The sequence below is a fragment of the Musca autumnalis genome, unplaced genomic scaffold (assembly GCF_047663935.1).
Source record: "Musca autumnalis isolate F117 unplaced genomic scaffold, ASM4766393v1 scaffold_1, whole genome shotgun sequence".
Lineage (NCBI taxonomy): Eukaryota > Metazoa > Arthropoda > Insecta > Diptera > Muscidae > Musca > Musca autumnalis.
Genome location: NW_027411644.1, coordinates 289,231,494 through 289,252,942, shown reverse-complemented (window position 1 = coordinate 289,252,942; position 21,449 = coordinate 289,231,494). Strand labels below are relative to the sequence as shown.

Here is a 21,449-nt window from a genome sequence, read left to right as displayed (position 1 = left end):
GTCTGAACCAAGGGAAATGACGGGTTGCCAGGTGAAGCCATTTGTCAGACCAGGTGACACGATGGTTATGTCTGGCGAACTATGAGACGCTCCTCCAATTCTGGTAGGGGCGTCCTCATTGACCGAGCAAAACGTAGAGCTATCAATCTGCTCCGCCAGCGCTATACCTCTCTGGTAGTTTCCGAGGGCCGGATGGCACATCTCATGATGCACATTAAAGTCCCCCAGGACCAGACGATTATGACCTTCCAAAAGCGGGCTAATGTCAGACTTATAATCTCAGATACAGCTATTTCTCGGCGGGATGTATACGTTCAGCAACTCTATCTCGGCAGTTCCACACCTGACTGCTACCCCCATACATTCCATGTACGGGTCATTAGAGGCAGGCTCAAGCGAGATAGGTCTGTATTGAACAGACTGGTGCAAAAGGAAAGCTAATCCCCCACCTCCACATCTGGTGCGATCCTTCCTTATTACATTGTAACCATCACAACGTACTGAGCTGTGGTCGTTCAGCATGGTTCCCTGCACCGCCGCGACCTTGATATTCTTCCGATTCATAAATTCCACTATTTCATCGATCTTACATCGGAGCCCATTGCAATTAAATTGCAAAAAGAATGCATTTTCTGGTACTGGAGCAACAACGGCGGGTGTTAAATGCTGCGCGTGCGGCTGCTGTTGGGGGGACTGAGGGGGAGTTTCGTAATCTGACGACGACTCACTGGGGGCTGAGTTCGCGCGGCATGCAGCAACATAGTCCCTATCGTAGTCCCTCGCGTGGGCAAGTCCAGAGCAACCCCTTAAATGTGACAAACCGAGCACAAATATATTGGTCCTGGTTTTCCTCCGTCCCGGCACGGACCAAAAGAATCCGGAGCAGACATTCCGGGATATGCCGCTCCCAGCACAGAAAAACGAAACAAATACAAGCACATGCACACAGAGGTGACAGCCGCAACATGAATCTTGGTTCTAGATGAAAAGTGTTAAAAGAAGAAAAGTTCTACACAGAATTTCAATACGAATCTCAGAATAAACCATATATCTAGGTATAATATTTTTTAAGAAAAAAAAAAACACGAACATAATTCCCAATTTTTTAATGAAAATTGCTTCCTTATGTTTTCGAGTTGATGAGGAATTCTTTACTAAATGTGGAACGCGTCTGCGAAAAATTAGGTATGAATGTATGTCATATGACGAATATAGACGAACGAACAAAATTTTTTTACAAAAACAGGGGGTAAAAATTCACTAATATCGATTCTATAATAAAATAAAGTCTTCGCCTACTCATGAAGATGTCCTTTACGGTTATAAGGAAGCACACTTTTGCATTCCTCAGGGCAATATTTCAAAAATCTCTTCATTTTCTACTCACCATCTTCGTGGAAAAGTTCTCCCGACACCAAATCCTTGACTGCCTGCAATTTGGCTTGTATCAAGCGGACAGGAGCATCACGGGGTATGGCATCCAACATGTTGCGGGCCAACATTCCCAATTCCGGTGCTGGCAGTGTATCCTTCAATTGTTCCAAAACGACACCCGTAGAACTTAGCAGAGCTTCCTGTGTTGGTATAATAAGATCGTAGGATGGAACTGCCAACATGCCATTTAAGGCAGTAAAAAGCGAATGTAAATCACGACGAAATGAATCTTCATACTGGCCACCTGTGGCTCGGGCAAAAAGCTTACGTGACTGTATGAGAAGTTTAAAAATATATTCCAAAGAACCAAAACATTTTTGAAATGGATCAGGATGTTCGGCTTTTGTGAGAAATACTGCCATATGTTCGACGGAGGTTATCAGTCCCTTATAGACTAAGGCGGCAGCAAAATGATTTTCAATATATTCATTCATGACCGGACGAAAATGTTGGAATTTATTACTTTGCAGCAGGCTGAAGATGCTCACCAGCACATGGAAGACCAGGCCCGAGTGTTGGGTACTGTTACCCTCCTCATTGGAGAACATGGCAAAGAGAGCATCCAAAACATCTTGCAAGAATTTCACCAGTTCCTCATCATTGAGTCGTAAGACACCCGTTAGAGAATCTTGAATCTTTTCAGGGTGGGCACGCCACTGCAGTAAGGAGAGGAGATCAGCATTTTGTGTTAGTTTTGTGGAACATAACAGCGAACGCATTACAAACACCTCTTTGGAGCTGCGATGAAATGTGGAACTACACTCAACCTTGGCATGAGGATCTTTTGGTTTACAGGGTAGTATCAAATAATTGGCAGTTGTTAGCTTGGCAGCATCTTCACATTTGTAAACATATAGTTCATGTTGGCCATCGGCTAGGGTGGCACCACTGGGATCCATGAGACGGGCAAAACTAAAACCAAATAATTTCGGTTCCGATTTTTCTCTTGTTGAACAATGGCGAAACTCAAAACGAACATGAGCCGTCGAAAATTTATCAATGGGCACACTTAGGCGCAACATTTCATTCCAGCAGGGAGCATTTTGATGATATAAAATCATGGATTTGTAAACATTTTGGGTATCCATACCCGAAGCACCCCACAAACACTCGGACAGGACATTGCCAGCAACATCCAAGACCACAACCGTAACGAGAATATTTTTCGCTGTATTCTTGCCACCCCGTTCAAATTCACCACGCTCCAATGTAATGAACATATCGTTGCGTACATCCCCAGGCATAATGACATCGGGAAAGCCCATTTTTCTGGTAATAGTGCTACCCTGGAAGAGTAGGGGTTGTTCTTTCCTAGCCTGGCCCAGGCCGCCATGCAAGAGTTTCAATGAAACAATAATACCCTGATTGCTTTGATTAATGGTTGTAATGGGTTGGAATTTACTGCTGGACTTTTTTATAATCAATTCATGCAACTGATGGAAATCTTTTTCATCGTTGTGATAGACCAATTTAATGTTGTGATCCTTTTCCTCCGACTCAATTGTGGTGTCATAATGGCCAATATCGGCCAGTGAGAGAACACCAACACCAAAAGGACGACGATATGCAGAGGTGCCAGTGCAACAGGAATTGTTACTCGATTTCTCAGAGGGTAAGATTTTACCCACACGCATAACAACGGCCACCAAGTAGAGGTCTTCGTTTAAGTCGGCGGCTCCTAGGGAAAAAATCAAAATGAAAATTTATTTCCTAAAAAAACATTTACACATTCCCATCTTACCCAAATCCGTAAATACCGTACAATTACTGTTGACCCTTTCGATGTAATTCGCATAGCCATCTTTACAGATTTTCACCACAAACCGTTCCGATACGGCTTTCATATTATTCGCATCATATAAATAGAAATAGACTTCGGCATCATCTCCACCGCCAATGCGATAACCAAATTCACGCATGCAAAAATACATGTGGTGGGTGAGAATTTTTCGTTGGGTTTTTCGGCGCAAAGTACCTCGACTCTAAAAGTTGAATAGTAAGAAGATTAGGAGCGATTAGGATTTTATATTAAAGCATTTCATTACGTTGCTTAACTTACCGACGAGGCTTTGGCATTATCGGCACTTGTGACATGAACATTGTGTAAGGCTACAATTCCTATATTGTGTGGATCCACAGCCAAAGGGCCAATACGTGGTACCAAGTCGAGGCCTAGTTTTCTGTAAGAAAAAGGAAGAGACGAAAAATAAATTAAAAAATCTTTTAAAGTTTAATGGACAAACATTTTCCCACAATTAATTAACTGCAATTTAAATTGAAGATAATTTGTTACAATCATCACATGGAACGACCGCAAGTATGTACTCGTCGTATGTATGTCTACTTGTCTGCCGGCCTAAGAGTGACCAAAAAAGTGATAATTTTTCAATCATTTATCTACAGTAACAGCAACAACAACTAACACATTGCGGGTGGTTAAGACGAAAGAGCCAAATCGAAACAAATTATCGACTGTAAGAGCCAAGTATCAAACATTGCCAACAACAACAATAACAAGCAAAGAAACCACAAATACCACTGAAATCGAATATTTTGACATGAATCCCATTTAAAACTAATGGTTTTCCATTCCTGTGGCATCAATGATCATCAATTGCATAGCAATGTTTTGTGTTTGTGTCCGTCTGCATACAATAGAGTGTACCGAAAACAGATAAGTAAAACTACTCTATAGTAGACGACGTCATCTACTCTATAGTAGACGACCCTTGGGGTCATCTACTCTAAAGAAGACGACCCTTGGGGTCATCTACTCTATAGTAGACGACCCTTGGGGTCATCTACTCTATAGTAGACGACCCTTGGGGTCATCTACTCTATAGTAGACGACCCTTGGGGTCATCTACTCTATAGTAGACGACCCTTGGGGTCATCTACTCTATAGTAGACGACGCTTGGGGTCATCTACTCTATATTAGACGACCCTTGGGGTCATCTACTCTATAGTAGACGACCCTTGGGGTCATCTAACATTAAATATATACGTTATAAATTATTATAATATGAAATTAATGTAATTATAAGTATTAGCTGTATATATTATATTTATATATATATATAATAAAAATACATTATATATTATATAATTAATTTTTGCATATATATATTTACTAGCAAAATGCCCGCTACTTTGTAAGCGGAAAAGGAATAATATACAAATAAACAATATTTAATATGCAGAAACCCGAAAATTTTGATGTTCTAATACCTATTTGAATTGATATTTAATTTCTTTCAAGTACTGCTCGTATACGTTTTGTTCGAATTTCAAAAAAAAGACCTCTACACTTCAGCAGCGGCCTACATTTTAAATTCCAGTCCACGTTTTATTAGAACGGTATGGGTACTTTGAAAATGTTATCCACACTTTCCAACCGAATTTTGGAAAATTTTATGATATCAAAATGTGGAAAACCATTATTCAGAAGATGTTACCCTATATAACAGTTAATTTTTGAGACATTTTATTTTAGGCCTTTTTATTCTCAGGGTTTAAAAACCTTCTTACAAAACATTAGTCGCATAGATCTACCTTTTCAAATTTACTTACTATAACGTTCAGAATAGACAGCAACAAAAAACAAATTTTGTTGAAAAGATACGTTTGACTTTTTGATTTCAGTACAATATTTAGAAACCGAAATCGTGTTAACATGAAAACAATAGTACAATATTCAGTACAATTTTTAAAATCCAGGACCCTAGCGCAAATTTTTCAGTTTTAGCTCTACTTGTTCACCCAATGCCAATGGTATTACATGTAGAAACCTTTCATACATTTAAAGGCGGATTTTAATAAACATTCTGATCCAATCTCAACAGTGATCTCATAACAAATTTCATTTATCAATTCACTCAATACCAATGCTTCAATATTTAGTATTATCTAATACTTCTGGAACACTTATTGTACGACCACCACTAACAATGAATCTGACAAATAAATAATAAATCGCAATTGCACTTCTATTCCCAAGTCCAATACCAAATTTATTGCAATTTTAAACTTTTCACACACTAATTATATAATTTCAGCTTCATTGCTGCACCCAACGTCAAATTTAATACAATTTAGTGCATTTGGTATTTCTCAATAAATCGGCCAGCTCTCAGCCTATTTGTAGAATTTGTATGCATATCAAAAAATCCTTATCTAAACACCAACACAAACCATCATACAACAATTCGAAATTCCATCTATATCCCTTTATGCAACACCGAACTGGTACCATATTTAGTACTTATAATATGTATTAGTTTCAATAATTACTTCCTTATATCCAAAACTATATCCCAACCGCGATTTAGTATTTTTCATATACATAAGTTCGAATTTCCAAAACTTCCTCTCTATCTCCACTCTAAACGCCAACTGCTATACTAATACCGAATTTTACAATTTCAGCTCTACCCCTTTACACATTAACAATTTGAACCAAATTCTGTGTCATTTAGTAATTTCCGTATACTTATTTTACGTATATCCGCAACCACATCCATATCTCAACCCTACACACCAACAGCGGCTATAATACCAAATTTCCGAATTCCACCTCTATTCATAATACCATTAATACTTTTCGTGTGAAAGCACGAATTTCAATAACTATCCCCAACAGTAATTCCGGATTCAGGGTTCCACCTCTATCCGTTCACCCAAATCTAAAATATACCAAATTTAGTACCATTTAGTATTTTTCATATACATAAGTTCCAAGAGTAATCTAAATTCCAAATTTCAGGATTCCAGCTCTCTCCGTTCACCCAAATTCAAATTATACCATATTTAGTACCATTTAGTACTTTCCGTACCCATAAGTACGAATTTCCAAAACCACCTTAAACCTACACTCCAACAGCAATCTTAATTTCAAATATCAGGATTCCAGCGCCATCCGTCCACCCACTTCCACATTGTACCAAATTTAGTACTTATCGTACCCATAAGTACGAATTTCCAAAATTTCCATAATCCTACACTCCAACAGTAACCTTAACTCAAAATTTCAGGATTTCAGCTGTATCCGTTCATCCAAATCTAAATTGTACAAAATTCAGTACCATTTAGTACTTTCCGTACCAATAAGTACGAATTTCCAAAACTACCTCAATCCTGCACTCCATAAGTAATCTTAATTATAAATTTCAGGATTCCAGCTCTACCTCTTCACCCAAATCCAATAGTACCAAATTTAGTACCATTTGGTACTTTCCGTACCCACAACTACGAATTTCCATAACTACCTCAATCCTACACTCCATAAGTAATCTTAATTCCAAACTTCAGGATTCCAGCTCTATCTGTTCACCCAAATCCAAATTGTACCAAACTTAGTACCATTTAGTACTTTCCGTAACCATAAGTACGAATTTCCAAAACTACCCCCATATCTCAATCCTATACCCCGTCAGTACTCTTAATACCAAATTTTAGGTTTCCAGCTCTATCCTTTCACCCAAATCCAAATTGTGCTAAATTTAGAACCATTTAGTACTTTTCGTACACATGAGTACGAATTTCACAAACCATTTCCTTTTATAAACACCACTTCCCAACCTTCATTCCCATACCAAATTCCAAGTTTCTAGCTAAATCCGTTCAAAATATACAATTGGTACTAAATTTAGTACTTTTCGTACACTTAGAGGTCGAATTTCCAAAAACCCTTTGGTACACCTTTCTAACTCTCCATCAGTTACCTTCGTTCCAAATTTCAGAATTCTAGCTCTTCCCGTTTGCCTAATACAAAGGGTACCATATTTAGTACCTTTTAGTACTTTTCGTACCCTTCTAGGTCGAATTTCCAAAAACCCAGCCTTATCTCAGCCCTACACACCGACAGCAAACCACAGTCAAAATTTCAGCTTTCTTGCTTCAGCGGTTTCGTCTGGGCGATGATATACATGTCACTCACTCACTCACTCACTTATCACTAAGCTCTTTTATATATATAGATATATATATAGACTAGCAAATGCCCGCTACTTCGTATGCGGAAAGGAAACGAAATATATATAAACAATATTTAATACGGGAATGGTGAATACTGGAGATTCTGTTGTACTAAGGCCTATTTTTATTACCAATATTTTTTCGATTGCAGTCGGAATTTAAAAAAAAAAAAAAAAATCTGCCGTATCGCATCCCTACACAGCTATCATATTTTTTATTGCGAATTTCCAAAACTACGTATCATATTGAAAATTTCAGATTTGACTCCTGGTTTTACCCCTTCACTAACACAGCATTCCCTTCCAGTACGAATTTCCAAACACTTAACTTTATATCACCCCTTCACAACAACAATTACGCACATTCACAATTCAAGGTTCTAGCTTTAGCGATTTCGTCCAGAACCCGAATAGGTCCGTTAAATTTTCGGCATTCAAAATGGCCATAAAATCCAGGTTTTCGGATATCCCCATATAACGGCACCTCTCGACTAAGTGTATTTTAAAATAAGAACAAATGTATATTGTCCAATTTTCTTTAAATTTGGACCTTGAATACTCAGAGGATATAAAAGTTTAATTTAAAAAATCTCCACTTCAATCCACGTTTATTAGAAGAGATATTTTGAAGATTTAGAGCATTTTGAAAATCTTCTGCACATTTTCCAATCGAAATTCGGAATTTGTGGCATGAAAGGTTAGAAAACTTCTTTACAAAAAATTGTACTTAATGTGCACGGGTATGTCAACCGAAAAATTTTTTGAAGGCATTTCAATTTAGGATTTTTAAATATCAGGGGGTAAATACCTTCTAATTAACAAAATTGTCGCATTGGACCACGTTTTCAAATTTACATACCAAAGCGGTCAGAACAAAAAACATTTTTTGAAAAGATACTTCACGTTTGACTACTTAATTTCAGTACATTATTTATAAACTCCTTGGCGTTAACATCAAATCAATGGAACAATATTCACTACAATGTTTCAAATTGTAGAGCGATCTTCATAACAAATATTTTTCCATTTCGTATTTTTTTGTACAAATAGCGTATTTCCAAATTATATAATCCCAGTTTTGTCCCTACACCCAACACCAAATTTAGTACCTTAACTATTTAAATGGTTTTGGTACCAACATGTTACCCAACTTACGTACACATAGGTAAACGTTTTAAAAATTACTTCCTTATATTCAAAATATATCCAACCCCAATTCACTTTTCCAGTTTTACCAGTTCCCCTGAAACCCATTTGGGGACTATTTAGTAGTTTTTGTATAAATAAGTACGAATTTTCAAAACCTCCTCCCTACCTCCACTCTAAACACCAATTGCTAATCTAATACCGAATTTCAAAATTCCAGTTCTACCCTTTACAAAATCACAAATTGTACAAAATTCTATACCATATAGCAAATACCAAAAGGTACCAAATTTTGTACCATTTAGCACTTTTCGTACACGATTTCCAATGTAGTTCCATTTAGCACTTTTCCATAAGTACGAATTTCCAAAACTACCTCAATCCTACACTCCAACAATAATCTGTTCACGCAAATACAAATTATAGCGAATTTCGTACCATTTAGTACTACTTCGTGCACATTAGTACGATTTTCCAAAGCTACCTCCATATCTCAATTCTATATTCCAACAGTAATCTTAATTCCAAATTTCAGGACTCCAGCTCTTCAAATCCAAATCATACTAAACGCAGTACCATTTAGGACTTTTCGACCTTTGGTACATCTTTCTTTCTCTTCATCAGTGACCCCCATTCCAAATTTCAGAATTCCGGCTCTATTCGTTAACCCATATCCAAATTGTACTATATTTAGTACCATTTAGTATTTTTCGTATACTTTTAATTCGAATTTCCAAAAACCTTTATTTTTTACTCTCCATCAGTGACCTTCATTCCAAATTTCAGGATTCCAGCTCTATTCGTTCACCCAAATCCAAATTGTACTAAATTTAGTACTTTTCGTATTTACAAAAAACCTTTTATTGTTACTCTTCATCAGTGACCCTCATTCCAAATGTCTGTATTCCAGCTTAATCCGTTCACCCAAATCAAAATTGTACTAAATTTAGTACCATTTAGTACTTTCCGTACCCTTGTAATTCGAATTTCCAAAAACCTTTCTTTTTTACTCTCCATCAGTGACCTTCATTCCAAATTTCAGGTTTCCAGCTCTATTGGTTCACCCAAACCCAAATTGTACTAAATTTAGTACCATTTATTACTTTTCGTTTATTATAGTTCGAATTTCAAAACCCTTTCATTTTTACTCTTCATCAGTGATCCTCATTCCAAATTTCAGGATTCCAGCTCTATCCGTTCACCCATATCCGAATTGTACTAAATTTAGTACCATTTAGTACTTTTCGTGCACTTATGCTTCGAATTTCTAAAAACCTTTCTTTGCTACTCTCCATCAGTGAGCCTCATTACAAATTTCAGGATTCCAGCTCAATCCGTTCACCCAAATCCAAATTGTACTAAATTTAGTACCATTTAGTACTTTTCGTACCCTTGTAATTCGAATTTCCAAAAAACCTTTCTTTATTACTCTCCACCAGTGACCCTAATTTCAGGATTCTAGTGCCATCCGTTCACCCAAATCCAAATTGTACTAAATTTAGTACCATTTAGTACTTTTCGTACCCTTATAGTTCGAATTTACAAAAACCTTTCATTGTTACTCTTCATCAGTGACCCTCATTCCAAATGTCTGTATTCCAGCTCAATCCGTTCACACAAAGAAAAATTGTACTAAATTTAGTACAATTTAGTACTTTTCGTACCCTTACAGTTCGAATTTCCAAAAACCTTTCATTGTTACTCTTCATCAGTGACCCTCATTCCAAATGCCTGTATTCCAGCTCTATCCGTTCACCCAAATCCGAATTGTACTAAATTTAGTACCATTTAGTACTTTTCGTGCACTTATGGTTCGAATTTCTAAAAACCTTTCTTTGCTACTCTCCATCAGTGACCCTCATTACAAATTTCAGGATTCCAGCTCAATCCGTTCACTCAAATCCAAATTGTACTAAATTTAGTACCATTTAGTACTTTTCGTAACCTTGTAATTCGAATTTCCAAAAACCTTTCTTTTTTACTCTCCATCAGTGACCTTCATTCCAAATTTCAGGATTCCAGCTCTATTCTTTCACCCAAACCCAAATTGTACTAAATTTAGTACCATTTATTACTTTTCGTGCACTTATGGTTCGAATTTCTAAAAACCTTTCTTTGCTACTCTCCATCAGTGACCCTAATTACAAATTTCAGGATTCCAGCTCAATCCGTTCACCCAAATCCAAATTGTACTAAATTTAGTACCATTTAGTACTTTTCGTACCCTTGTAATTCGAATTTCCAAAAACCATTCTTTTTTACTCTCCATCAGTGACCTTCATTCCAAATTTCAGGATTCCAGCTCAATCCGTTCACCCATATCCGAATTGTACTAAATTTAGTACCATTTAGTACTTTTCGTGCACTTATGGTTCGAATTTCTAAAAACCTTTCTTTGCAACTCTCCATCAGTGACCCTCATTACAAATTTCAGGATTCCAGCTCAATCCGTTCACCCAAATCCAAATTGTACTAAATTTAGTACCATTTAGTACTTTTCGTACCCTTGTAATTCGAATTTCCAAAAACCTTTCTTTGTTACTCTCCACCAGTGACCCTAATTTCAGGATTCTAGTCCATCCGTTCACCCAAATCCAAATTGTACTAAATTTAGTACCATTTAGTACTTTTCGTACCCTTACAGTTCGAATTTCCAAAAACCTTTCATTGTTACTCTTCATCAGTGACCCTCATTCCAAATGCCTGTATTCCAGCTCTATCCGTTCACCCAAATCCGAATTGTACTAAATTTAGTACCATTTAGTACTTTTCGTGCACTTATGGTTCGAATTTCTAAAAACCTTTCTTTGCTACTCTCCACCAGTGACTCTCATTACAAATTTCAGGATTCCAGCTCAATCCGTTCACCCAAATCCAAATTGTACTAAATTTAGTACCATTTAGTACTTTTCGTACCCTTGTAGTTCGAATTTCCAAAAACCTTTCATTTTTACTCTTCATCAGAGATCCTCATTCCAAATTTCAGGATTCCAGCTCAATCCGTTCACCCAAATTCGAATTGTACTAAATTTAGTACCATTTAGTACTTTTCGTGCACTTATGGTTCGAATTTCCAAAAACCTTTCTTTGTTACTCTCCACCAGTGACCCTAATTTCAAATTTCAGGATTCTAGCTCCATCCGTTCACCCAAATCCGAGTTGTACTAAATTTAGTACCACTTAGTACTTTTCATACCCTTATAGTTCGAATTTACAAAAACCTTTCATTGTTACTCTTCATCAGTGACCCTCGTTCCAAATGTCATTATTCCAGCTCAATCCGTTCACCCAAATCAAAATTGTACTAAATTTAGTACCATTTAGTACTTTTCGTACCCTTGTAGTTCGAATTTCCAAAAACCTTTCATTTTTACTCTTCATCAGAGATCCTCATTCCAAATTTCAGGATTCCAGCTGTATCCGTTCACCCAAATTCGAATTGTACTAAATTTAGTACCATTTAGTACTTTTCGTGCACTTATGGTTCGAATTTCCAAAAACCTTTCTTTGTTACTCTCCACCAGTGACCCTAATTTCAAATTTCAGGATTCTAGCTCCATCCGTTCACCCAAATCCGAGTTGTACTAAATTTAGTACCATTTAGTACTTTTCGTACCCTTATAGTTCGAATTTACAAAAACCTTTCATTGTTACTCTTCATCAGTGACCCTCGTTCCAAATGTCATTATTCCAGCTCAAACCGTTCACCCAAATCAAAATTGTACTAAATTTAGTACCATTTAGTACTTTTCGTACCCTTGTAGTTCGAATTTCCAAAAACCCATTGGTACATCTTTCTAGCTCTCCATCAGTTACCCTCATTCCAAATTTCAGAATTCTAGCTCTTACCGTTTGCCTAATACAAAGGGTACCATATTTAGTACCATTTAGTACTTTTCGTACACTTCTAGGTCGAATTTCCAAAAACCCAGCCTTATCTCACCCCTACACACCAACAGCAACCTACACCCAAAATTTCAACTTTCTAGCTTCAGCGGTTTCGTCTGGGCGCTGATGAATCAGTCAGTCAATCAGTCAGTCAGTCACTCACCTCACTACTCTTTTATATATATAGATTTATCTATATACAATATTTAATAATATCTATATTATTTATATTATATAGTGGACGACCCTTGGGGTCATCTACTCTATAGTAGACGACCCTTGGGGTCATCTACTCTATAGTAGACGACCCTGGGGGTCATCTACTCTATAGTAGACGACCCTTGGGGTCATCTACTCTATAGTAGACGACTCTTTGGGGTCATCCACTCTACAGTAGACGACCCTTGGGGTCATCTACTCTATAGTAGACGACCCTTGGGGTCATCTACTCTATAGTAGACGACCCTTGGGGTCATCTACTCTATAGTAGACGACACTTGGGGTCATCTACTCTATAGTAGACGACTCTTTGGGGTCATCTACTCTATAGTAGACGACTCTTTGGGGTCATCTACTCTATAGTAGACGACTCTTTGGGGTCATCTACTCTATAGTAGACGACTCTTTGGGGTCATCTGCTCTATAGTAGACGACCCTTGGGGTCATCTACTCTATAGTAGACGACCCTTGGGGTCATCTACTCTATAGTAGACGACTCTTTGGGGTCATCTACTCTATAGTAGACGACTCTTTGGGGTCATCTACTCTATAGTAGACGACTCTTTGGGGTCATCTACTCTATAGTAGACGACTCTTTGGGGTCATCCACTCTACAGTAGACGACCCTTGGGGTCATCTACTCTATAGTAGACGACCCTTGGGGTCATCTACTCTATAGTAGACGACACTTGGGGTCATCTACTCTATAGTAGACGACTATTTGGGGTCATCTACTCTATAGTAGACGACTCTTTGGGGTCATCTACTCTATAGTAGACGACTCTTTGGGGTCATCTACTCTATAGTAGACGACTCTTTGGGGTCATCTACTCTATAGTAGACGACTCTTTGGGGTCATCTGCTCTATAGTAGACGACCCTTGGGGTCATCTACTCTATAGTAGACGACCCTTGGGGTCATCTACTCTATAGTAGACGACACTTGGGGTCATCTACTCTATAGTAGACGACTCTTTGGGGTCATCTACTCTATAGTAGACGACTCTTTGGGGTCATCTACTCTATAGTAGACGACTCTTTGGGGTCATCTACTCTATAGTAGACGACTCTTTGGGGTCATCTACTCTATAGTAGACGACTCTTTGGGGTCATCCACTCTACAGTAGACGACCCTTGGGGTCATCTACTCTATAGTAGACGACTCTTTGGGGTCATCTGCTCTATAGTAGACGACCCTTGGGGTCATCTACTCTATAGTAGACGACCCTTGGGGTCATCTACTCTATAGTAGACGACCCTTGGGGTCATCTACTCTATAGTAGACGACCCTTGGGGTCATCTACTCTATAGTAGACGACCCTTGGGGTCATCTACTCTATAGTAGACGACCCTTGGGGTCATCTACTCTATAGTAGACGACCCTTGGGGTCATCTACTCTATAGTAGACGACCCTTGGGCATAGCCGACCAATAAGAGCGAGCGCTTAAATTGTTTATGTGTGGGTAAAATTACACTGACAGAACAGGGTGATGATTTTCATATTGAGTGTGAAATGAAAAATATATTGTTGGCGCGTTCGCTTTGTATGACTTAAATTAAAAATAATATAAATAACTTCATAATTTGAAAAGTATTTTTCTTCATATGTTAATTTTTTTGAGAGAAAAAACAAATTGTATATAAAAATGATTTTTTAAGACTTTCTAAGCATACATACATTTTTTATTGTTGCATTGCAGACGAGGCATTCTGCGTCATTAAAAATATTAATACAAAACAAAAAATCATTTTCAAATTCTTCCCTCCACATAGGTATTTGCTGTACAACTGCAAAATCTTTTCTGTGTACCCAAAAATAAACAAATAAAGCGGCATCAACCTGCTTGCATGAAATTCAGTACAAGACTGAAGTAAAAAAATCAAAACATTTGCTCTCTTACTTTGCGTTCGGGTCGCGTGTGTGTGATTTGCCGAAAAACTTCGTAACCAAATCAATACCCACGAACGGATTTGCCCTTGGGGTCATCTACTCTATAGTAGACGACCCTTGGGGTCATCTACTCTATAGTAGACGACCCTTGGGGTCATCTACTCTATAGTAGACGACCCTTGGGGTCATCTACTCTATAGTAGACGACCCTTGGGGTCATCTACTCTATAGTAGACGACCCTTGGGGTCATCTACTCTATAGTAGACGACCCTTGGGGTCATCTACTCTATAGTAGACGACCCTTGGGGTCATCTACTCTATAGTAGACGACCCTTGGGGTCATCTACTCTATAGTAGACGACCCTTGGGGTCATCTACTCTATGGTAGACGACCCTTGGGGTCATCTACTCTATAGTAGACGACCCTTGGGATCATCTACTCTATAGTAGACGACCCTTGGGGTCATCTACTCTATAGTAGACGACCCTTGGAGTCATCAACTCTATAGTAGACGACCCTTGGGATCATCTACTCTATAGTAGACGACCCTTGGGGTCATCTACTCTATAGTAGACTACCCTTGGAGTCATCAACTCTATAGTAGACGACCCTTGGGATCATCTACTCTATAGTAGACGACCCTTGGAGTCATCAACTCTATAGTAGACGACCCTTGGGATCATCTACTCTATAGTAGACAACCCTTAAAGTCATCTTCTCAATAGTAGACGACCCTTGGGGTCATCTACTCTATATTAGACGGTCCTTGGGGTCATCTACTCTATAGGAGATGACCCTCGGGGTCATCTACTCTATAGTAGACGACCCTTGGGGTCATCTACTCTATAGTAGACGACCCTTGGGGTCACCTACTCTATAGTAGACGACCCTTGGGGTCACCTACTCTATAGTAGACGACCCTTGGGGTCATCTACTCTATAGTAGACGACCCTTGGGGTCATCTACTCTATAGTAGACGACCCTTGGGGTCATCTACTCTATAGTAGACGACCCTTGGGATCATCTACTCTATAGTAGACGACCCTTGGGATCATCTACTCTATAGTAGACGACCCTTGGGATCATCTACTCTATAGTAGACGACCCTTGGGGTCATCTACTCTATAGTATACGACCCTTGGGGTCATCTACTCTATGGTAGACGACCCTTGGGGTCATCTACTCTATAGTAGACGACCCTTGGGGTCATCTACTCCATAGTAGACGACCCTTGGGGTCATCCACTCTATAGTAGACGACCCTTGGGGTCATCCACTCTATAGTAGACGACCCTTGGGGTAATCCACTCTATAGTAGGCGACCCTTGGGGTCATCTACTCCATAGTAGACGACCCTTGGGGTCATCTACTCCATAGTAGACGATCCTTGGGGTCATCTATTCTATAGTAGACGATCCTTGGGGTCTTCTACTCTATATTAGACGACCCTTGGGGTCATCTACTCCATAGTAGACGACCCTTGGGATCATCTACTCTATAGTACTCCATAGTAGACGACCCTTGGGGTCATCTACTCCATAGTAGACGATCCTTGGGGTCATCTATTCTATAGTAGACGATCCTTGGGGTCTTCTACTCTATATTAGACGACCCTTGGGGTCATCTACTCCATAGTAGACGACCCTTGGGATCATCTACTCTATAGTAGACGACCCTTGGAGTCATCAACTCTATAGTAGACGACCCTTGGGATCATCTACTCTATAGTACTCCATAGTAGACGACCCTTGGGGTCATCTACTCCATAGTAGACGATCCTTGGGGTCATCTACTCTATAGTAGACGACTCTTTGGGGTCATCTACTCTATAGTGGACGACTCTTTGGGGTCATCTACTCTATAGTAGACGACTCTTTGGGTTCATCTACTCTATAGTAGACGACTCTTTGGGTTCATCTACTCTATAGTAGACGACTCTTTGGGGTCATTTACTCTATAGTAGACGACTCTTTGGGGTCATCTACTCTATAGTGGACGACTTTTTGGGGTCATCTACTCTATAGTAGACGACTCTTTGGGTTCATCTACTCTATAGTAGACGACTCTTTGGGTTCATCTACTCTATAGTAGACGACTCTTTGGGGTCATTTACTCTATAGTAGACGACTCTTTGGGGTCATCTACTCTATAGTAGACGACTCTTTGGGGTCATCTACTCTATAGTAGACGACTCTATGGAGTCATCTACTCTACAGTAGACGACTATTTGGGGTCATCTGCTCTATAGTAGACCACTCCTTGGGTCATCTACTCTATAGTAGACGACCCTTGGGGTCATCTACTCTATAGTAGACGACTCTTTGGGGTCATCTACTCTATAGTAGACGACTTTTTGGGGTCATCTACTCTATAGTAGACGACTCTTTGGGTTCATCTACTCTATAGTATACGACTCTTTGGGGTCATCTACTCTATAGTAGACGACTCTTTGGGGTCATCTACTCTATAGTAGACGACTCTTTGGGGTCATCTACTCTATAGTAGACCACTCCTTGGGTCATCTACTCCATAGTAGACGACCCTTGGGGTCATCTACTCTATAGTAGACGACCCTTGGGGTCATCTACTCTATAGTAGACGACCCTTGGGGTCATCTACTCTATAGTAGACGACCCTTGGGGTCATCTACTCTATGGTAGACGACCCTTGGGGTCATCTACTCTATAGTAGACGACCCTTGGGATCATCTACTCTATAGTAGACGACCCTTGGGGTCATCTACTCTATAGTAGACGACCCTTGGGGTCATCTACTCTATAGTAGACGACCCTTGGAGTCATCAACTCTATAGTAGACGACCCTTGGGATCATCTACTCTATAGTAGACGACCCTTGGGGTCATCTACTCTATAGTAGACTACCCTTGGAGTCATCAACTCTATAGTAGACGACCCTTGGGATCATCTACTCTATAGTAGACGACCCTTGGAGTCATCAACTCTATAGTAGACGACCCTTGGGATCATCTACTCTATAGTAGACAACCCTTAAAGTCATCTTCTCAATAGTAGACGACCCTTGGGGTCATCTACTCTATATTAGACGGTCCTTGGGGTCATCTACTCTATAGGAGATGACCCTCGGGGTCATCTACTCTATAGTAGACGATCCTTGGGGTCATCTACTCTATAGTAGACGACCCTTGGGGTCACCTACTCTATAGTAGACGACCCTTGGGGTCACCTACTCTATAGTAGACGACCCTTGGGGTCATCTACTCTATAGTAGACGACCCTTGGGGTCATCTACTCTATAGTAGACGACCCTTGGGGTCATCTACTCTATAGTAGACGACCCTTGGGATCATCTACTCTATAGTAGACGACCCTTGGGATCATCTACTCTATAGTAGACGACCCTTGGGGTCATCTACTCTATAGTATACGACCCTTGGGGTCATCTACTCTATGGTAGACGACCCTTGGGGTCATCTACTCTATAGTAGACGACCCTTGGGGTCATCTACTCCATAGTAGACGACCCTTGGGGTCATCCACTCTATAGTAGACGACCCTTGGGGTCATCCACTCTATAGTAGACGACCCTTGGGGTAATCCACTCTATAGTAGGCGACCCTTGGGGTCATCTACTCCATAGTAGACGACCCTTGGGGTCATCTACTCCATAGTAGACGATCCTTGGGGTCATCTATTCTATAGTAGACGATCCTTGGGGTCTTCTACTCTATATTAGACGACCCTTGGGGTCATCTACTCCATAGTAGACGACCCTTGGGATCATCTACTCTATAGTACTCCATAGTAGACGACCCTTGGGGTCATCTACTCCATAGTAGACGATCCTTGGGGTCATCTATTCTATAGTAGACGATCCTTGGGGTCTTCTACTCTATATTAGACGACCCTTGGGGTCATCTACTCCATAGTAGACGACCCTTGGGATCATCTACTCTATAGTAGACGACCCTTGGAGTCATCAACTCTATAGTAGACGACCCTTGGGATCATCTACTCTATAGTACTCCATAGTAGACGACCCTTGGGGTCATCTACTCCATAGTAGACGATCCTTGGGGTCATCTACTCTATAGTAGACGACTCTTTGGGGTCATCTACTCTATAGTATACGACTCTTTTGGGTCATCTACTCTATAGTGGACGACTCTTTGGGGTCATCTACTCTATAGTAGACGACTTTTTGGGGTCATCTACTCTATAGTAGACGACTCTTTGGGTTCATCTACTCTATAGTAGACGACTCTTTGGGTTCATCTACTCTATAGTAGACGACTCTTTGGGGTCATTTACTCTATAGTAGACGACTCTTTGGGGTCATCTACTCTATAGTAGACGACTCTTTGGGGTCATCTACTCTATAGTAGACGACTCTATGGAGTCATCTACTCTACAGTAGACGACTATTTGGGGTCATCTGCTCTATAGTAGACCACTCCTTGGGTCATCTACTCTATAGTAGACGACCCTTGGGGTCATCTACTCTATAGTAGACGACCCTTGGGGTCATCTACTCTATAGTAGACGACCCTTGGGGTCATCTACTCTATAGTAGACGACTCTTTGGGGTCATCTACTCTATAGTAGACGACTTTTTGGGGTCATCTACTCTATAGTAGACGACTCTTTGGGTTCATCTACTCTATAGTATACGACTCTTTGGGGTCATCTACTCTATAGTAGACGACTCTTTGGGGTCATCTACTCTATAGTAGACGACTCTTTGGGGTCATCTACTCTATAGTAGACCACTCCTTGGGTCATCTACTCCATAGTAGACGACCCTTGGGGTCATCTACTCTATAGTAGACGACCCTTGGGGTCATCTACTCTATAGTAGACGACCCTTGGGGTCATCTACTCTATAGTAGACGACTCTTTGGGGTCATCTACTCTATAGTAGACGACTTTTTGGGGTCATCTACTCTATAGTAGACGACTCTTTGGGTTCATCTACTCTATAGTAGACGACTCTTTGGGGTCATCTACTCTATAGTAGACGATTCTTTGGGGTCATCTACTCTATAGTAGACGACTCTTTGGGGTCATCTACTCTATAGTAGACGACTCTTTGGGGTCATCTACTCTATAGTAGACGACTCTTTGGGGTCATCTACGCTATAGTAGACGACTCTTTGGGGTCATCTACTCTACAGTAGACGACTATTTGGGGTCATCTGCTCTATAGTTGACCACTCCTTGGGTCATCTACTCTATAGTAGACGACCCTTGGGGTCATCTACTCTATAGTAGACGACCCTTGGGGTCATCTACTCTATAGTAGACGACCCTTGGGGTCATCTACTCTATAGTAGACGACCCTTGGGGTCATCTACTCTATAGTAGACGACCCTTGGGGTCATCTACTCTATAGTAGACGACCCTTGGGGTCATCTACTCAATTGTAGACGTCCCTTGGGGTCATCTACTCTATAGTAGACGACCCTTGGGGCCATCTACTCAACTGTAGACGTCCCTTGGCGTCGAGAGAGAAGTGTGGAGAATGAAATTATAGCATTGTAACGCATATGAAAAAATTACGCCATGTTATGGGACATTTCGGTGCCCATATCTCGGAAAGTAGAGGCTTCCCCTAATAAAAACAATAATAATAATTACAACATGATCCTTCAAATTTAAGTGCAAAAGTGTTTAACTTTTGCAGAGGAGGTACATGAAGGAATGGTCCGTCATAGTCCATCTGCGTATCTAATTTGGAAGTCACTTCTATCGATAGTTATCGTGCCAAACAGTCATTCTAGTTGGTTACCGTATGATCAGGAAGCATGGATTTGCCCACGGAAAAAGTTACACAGTCGTGGTGATCAGAATCACAAGGACTACCTTCGAAACAAACAGGCATCGAACAGTCCTTAAACTGTGTTTAAGCGAAATTGTGAAGGACGTACCGGAAGGAATTGTCCGATATAGTTCATCTTCGAATTTAAGTCTAAGAGAAATATTACGATATACAAAAGTTTTACCAATTCTATCGTTCTAAACAGGACCACAAGGACTACATTCGATTTAAAAACAGGAGGTACCCTTGTCCGATATGGAGCTTCATGGAACAAAGTTCCGGCCAAATTGGATACTTCATTCATAAGTTGTCGTGCTGAGCCATTTTACTTGGTGCCGGCAGGACTTTTTGGACCATTTTCTTAAGAAGTATGGAATTGCGCCGGTAAAATTTACCGTCGTAATATGGGTCGCAGGGACAACCTGTTGCAAATAATGCTAAGACATCCGAGAGGTGGTATAAAAACCACACTTTTGAGATCAATTTTGAAATTTTGTGTAGGAGGCACCTCAGGAATTCCATCCTGATCTATGTCTGGAAGAGTTATTACGATGTGTAAAGTTTGCACCAAATCAGTTTTGTCCCACAAACATCCCAGAAGGAATACATCAATGAGTGCATTGCGATTCATATTAGTTCAATTGTATGTCAAAATGTTTCAGAAAATTGGCATAACGAAGTACTGGAACGCTTTTATTTCCGCCTCACTAATCTCAATTTCTTCGCACAAAAATGTTTTAAATAATAACGGACCTAAGAGAGACCCCTGAGAGACTTCGTTGATAGTACAGAGTGTCTTCTTTACGCAATGTCCTGTCCTACAGAAAATCCGCTACTTAGGCTTCTGCTCACATATCCCTCGAATGCCCTACACAGACGGCATCGTTAATTTGCATTAAGATCTGCATTTAATTTTACCCTTACTAAACAACAGATTGATATATTCTTTAATAAATATTCAAATAACTTCCCAAAAGCCGACAAGAGAATAGTCTGTAACTATCCGTCTTGAATGGATCTTTCCCACGCTCGAGTCTAGGCTTTTCCTTACATTTCCCCTTAAGACCATGGGTACATGCGAAGTCAAGTTGGATGTCTGAA

At 39.9% G+C, this 21,449-nt stretch overlaps 1 protein-coding gene across 4 annotated transcripts in view; it reads right to left on the bottom strand.

The window, feature by feature from the left end:
• Positions 1 to 21,449, bottom strand: part of spg (dedicator of cytokinesis spg) — a 296,364-nt gene that overhangs the window by 23,654 nt on the left and 251,261 nt on the right. For all 4 annotated transcript variants that reach the window (XM_073961576.1, XM_073961577.1, XM_073961578.1 and 1 more), the window contains 3 exons: positions 3,494 to 3,614; positions 3,176 to 3,416; positions 1,388 to 3,112 (listed from right to left, as the gene is read on the bottom strand). In XM_073961576.1, coding sequence (XP_073817677.1) covers positions 1,388 to 3,112; positions 3,176 to 3,416; positions 3,494 to 3,614 — 2,087 coding nt within the window. The remainder of the gene's footprint in view (positions 1 to 1,387; positions 3,113 to 3,175; positions 3,417 to 3,493; positions 3,615 to 21,449) is intronic.